The 2,744-nt window shown below is 59.3% G+C and overlaps 1 protein-coding gene across 1 annotated transcript; it reads left to right on the top strand.

Annotated features, from left to right (window-relative positions):
• Window positions 1-457: 457 nt before the first annotated feature.
• Window positions 458-1,741, top strand: TMEM271 (transmembrane protein 271). Its single transcript, XM_088130101.1, has one exon. The coding sequence runs from the start codon at window positions 458-460 to the stop codon at window positions 1,565-1,567; it is 1,110 nt and encodes a 369-aa protein (XP_087986227.1). The 3' UTR covers window positions 1,568-1,741.
• Window positions 1,742-2,744: the final 1,003 nt, after the last annotated feature.

Below are 2,744 nucleotides of genomic sequence, written 5' to 3' on the forward strand. Positions count from 1 at the left end.
CGGCTCCAAGCGGCGGCGGCGGCGGCGGCGAGCGAGCGAGCAGCGAGAGCGGCGGCAGCAGCAGCAGCAGCAGCTTCAATAAGAGAGAGCGGGAGGCGGCAGGGCGGGGAGGGAGAAGCTGGTGCGTGAGCCGTGCTTGCCGGCTGCCTGCAGAGAGGAGGCGGCGGTGACAGCAGCGGCCGCTGTGGCGGTAGCAGCCAGAGCAACGGCGGCGGCGGCGGCGGCGCATTCGGAGATCTCCCTTCTCGCCTCCGCCGTCACCAGCATCATGTCCCCGCAGCGCGCGGCGGCCGCCTCCCCGACCAGGGCCGCCGACGCCGAGGAGGACACGGGAGGATGAGGACAGGAGGGAGGCGAAGGAGGAGGAGGAGGAGGAGGCGCAGGCGGTGGGAGGCGGAGGAGGCGAGGCGGGGAGGAGGAGGAGGAGGAGGCGCAGGCGGCGGAGGAGACGCGGAGGATGAAGTGGAGTGTCCGGGGAGCCTGCGCCGCGCTCTCCAGCTGCCTCCTGCTCGCCTGCGCGCTGAGCGCCGCCGCCGTGGGCCTCAAGTGCTTCTCGCTGGGCTCCGAACTCAAGGGGGAGCCGTTCCGCCTGGGCACCGCCGCCGGCGCCTTCTACTCGGGGCTGCTGCTGGCCGCCGGGCTCTCGCTGCTGGGCTCCGCGCTCTTCTGCTGCCGCCCGCCGGACGACGAGGGGGCTGGCGGGGCGCACCGCCAAGGGCACGCGGGAAGCGAAGTCGCGGTGGTGCCGGTCGCCGGAGACGCGCAGCCACCGTCCCAGCCGCTGCCCAAGGCGCCCCCCGGCGGGCGGCAGAACTTCCTGCTGCTGGGGGTCCTGGTCTTCATGCTGGGGGTGCTGAGCGCCTTCGCCGGGGCCGTCATCGACGGCGATACGGTGTCGCTGGTGGAGAAGAAGTACTCCCACTACTGCCTCCTGCAGGTCGGAGGAGGAGGCGGGGGAGGGTCGTCGGCTCGGGCGCGGCCTGCGGGGGGCCCCGACGGCGCGGCAACGGCGCTGTTGCTGCGCTGCCAGAAGCTGCGGGACTACCAGCGCGGCTTGGTCATCTCCACCATCTTCAACGCCCTCGAGTGCCTGCTGGGGCTCCTCAACCTGCTCTTGGTCAAGAACTACAAAGCGGCGCAGCAGCGAGGGCTGCGCCGACGGCGACGCTGCCGGCAGGAACAGCACCTGGCGGGCGGCCGTCGGAGGCGGCGGCGGGGGGCCGGTGGCGGGGGAGGCGCTGGCGGCGGCGGCGGCTCTGGCGGCGGGCGACGGCCTCAGCGCCAGAGCCGGGGCTCGATCTTCTCCAGCGAGGACCCGGATCTGTCTCCGGGGGGCGATTGCGCCTTCCAGGCCGTCTCCTACATCAACGTCGGCGTCTTCCACGTTTTCGACGAGGCCGGGGTGGAGGTACACTGTGGCGGGCACCCTTCCATCGAGTTGCCTGGGTATTCACCCATGGACCCCGACCTCAATGCCTCCTACCCCTACTGCTACCCACTGCCCAACGACCAGCCTCCTGCCTATGAAGAAATCTATCCCAGGGAGCCCTGTGCCAACCGCGTCTAGGCCCCGGCCAGCCCCCCTTGGAGGCCGCCTGCCCTGCCCATCAGCCTGCTGGACTGAAAGGGGCAGAAGATGAACTTGGGCAAAGGGGGCAAAGCACAGAGGTTTAATGGGCAGGACCAGTAGCACAAGGTGAGGCCAACCCCGCTGTTTGCCAGGACTCTACCCAGAAGCTGCCGAAAGAAAGGTAGACCCCAATAAATGCCTAGAAATGAGACCAGGCTGGTGTGTACTGTTGGCCCTGGTTTGGTGGCAAGTGGCAACGTTGGTCAAACAGCTGTGGCTTCATTTTTCTGAAGATCAGGCATATTTTCTCTTCACCTCTTCTATGATGGAGAAGTCTTGAACAGAGTTTTAAAAAGTTGCCAGTGTTTTGCAACCTGTTGGAGTTTTCTCCAATATATCTTGTCAAGATTTCTCTTTCCCTGCTATTTTCGGTTCTAGCACTAAAACAAAAACAAAAAACATAGCTACCTGTTAGGGGGTTAAGCAAAGTGCATTTTCACTGGGTTTCCGTAGAGATAATTGGGGCAATCCAGGGATGATGCTTTTCATATGTTTTTAATTTTACCCTTATGGTCTGGTGGAATCTTTTCTCTCTTCAGTATTGATGAAGTGGTGAACGTTTCAGGGTTGGTTCTCACAGTCGTCGTGTGGCTTGGATTGAAATCGAAAAATGGTTCGGCCTGCCTGGCGCCGTCACTCTTCCCGCATCAGATGAATCTTCATGATAACCTCAGCTTTAAAAGTGCAAAAGAGTAAGTTTAGAGCCAAAACAGGAGGAGAATAAGCAAGCGTGAGTCTTTCAAAGAGATCTATTTCAGAGAGCTGGAAGGCCCTTTGAACAAAGCCTCTTAAGTTTACAATATGCCTGGGAGATGTTATATTCAGTTGAAATCCTAGTGAGAGTTAAAACCATAGTTGGTCTCGTAAGATGCACATAAATCTGCACTTTCAAAAGAAGAAAAAAAAATCAACAGCAAGATTTTTGTACACTAATGTGCCTGCTTTTTGTTGATAATTTCTTACTGTAAGAGCTTTCCAGAAGTCTATAGTGAAAATGTTTGGTAAAGTCATTGCAATGTAAATTAAGAAAACCAATTCCTTTACTCAAATAGAAATGCTGTATGGAATTGAAGAAAGTCCAAATATCTCATACATTCCTTTTGTAAACAGATTC

Source organism: Python bivittatus, unplaced genomic scaffold, assembly GCF_059951505.1.
Source record: "Python bivittatus isolate LINGU-HERP-01145 unplaced genomic scaffold, Pbiv_v1 ctg000850_np1212, whole genome shotgun sequence".
Lineage (NCBI taxonomy): Eukaryota > Metazoa > Chordata > Lepidosauria > Squamata > Pythonidae > Python > Python bivittatus.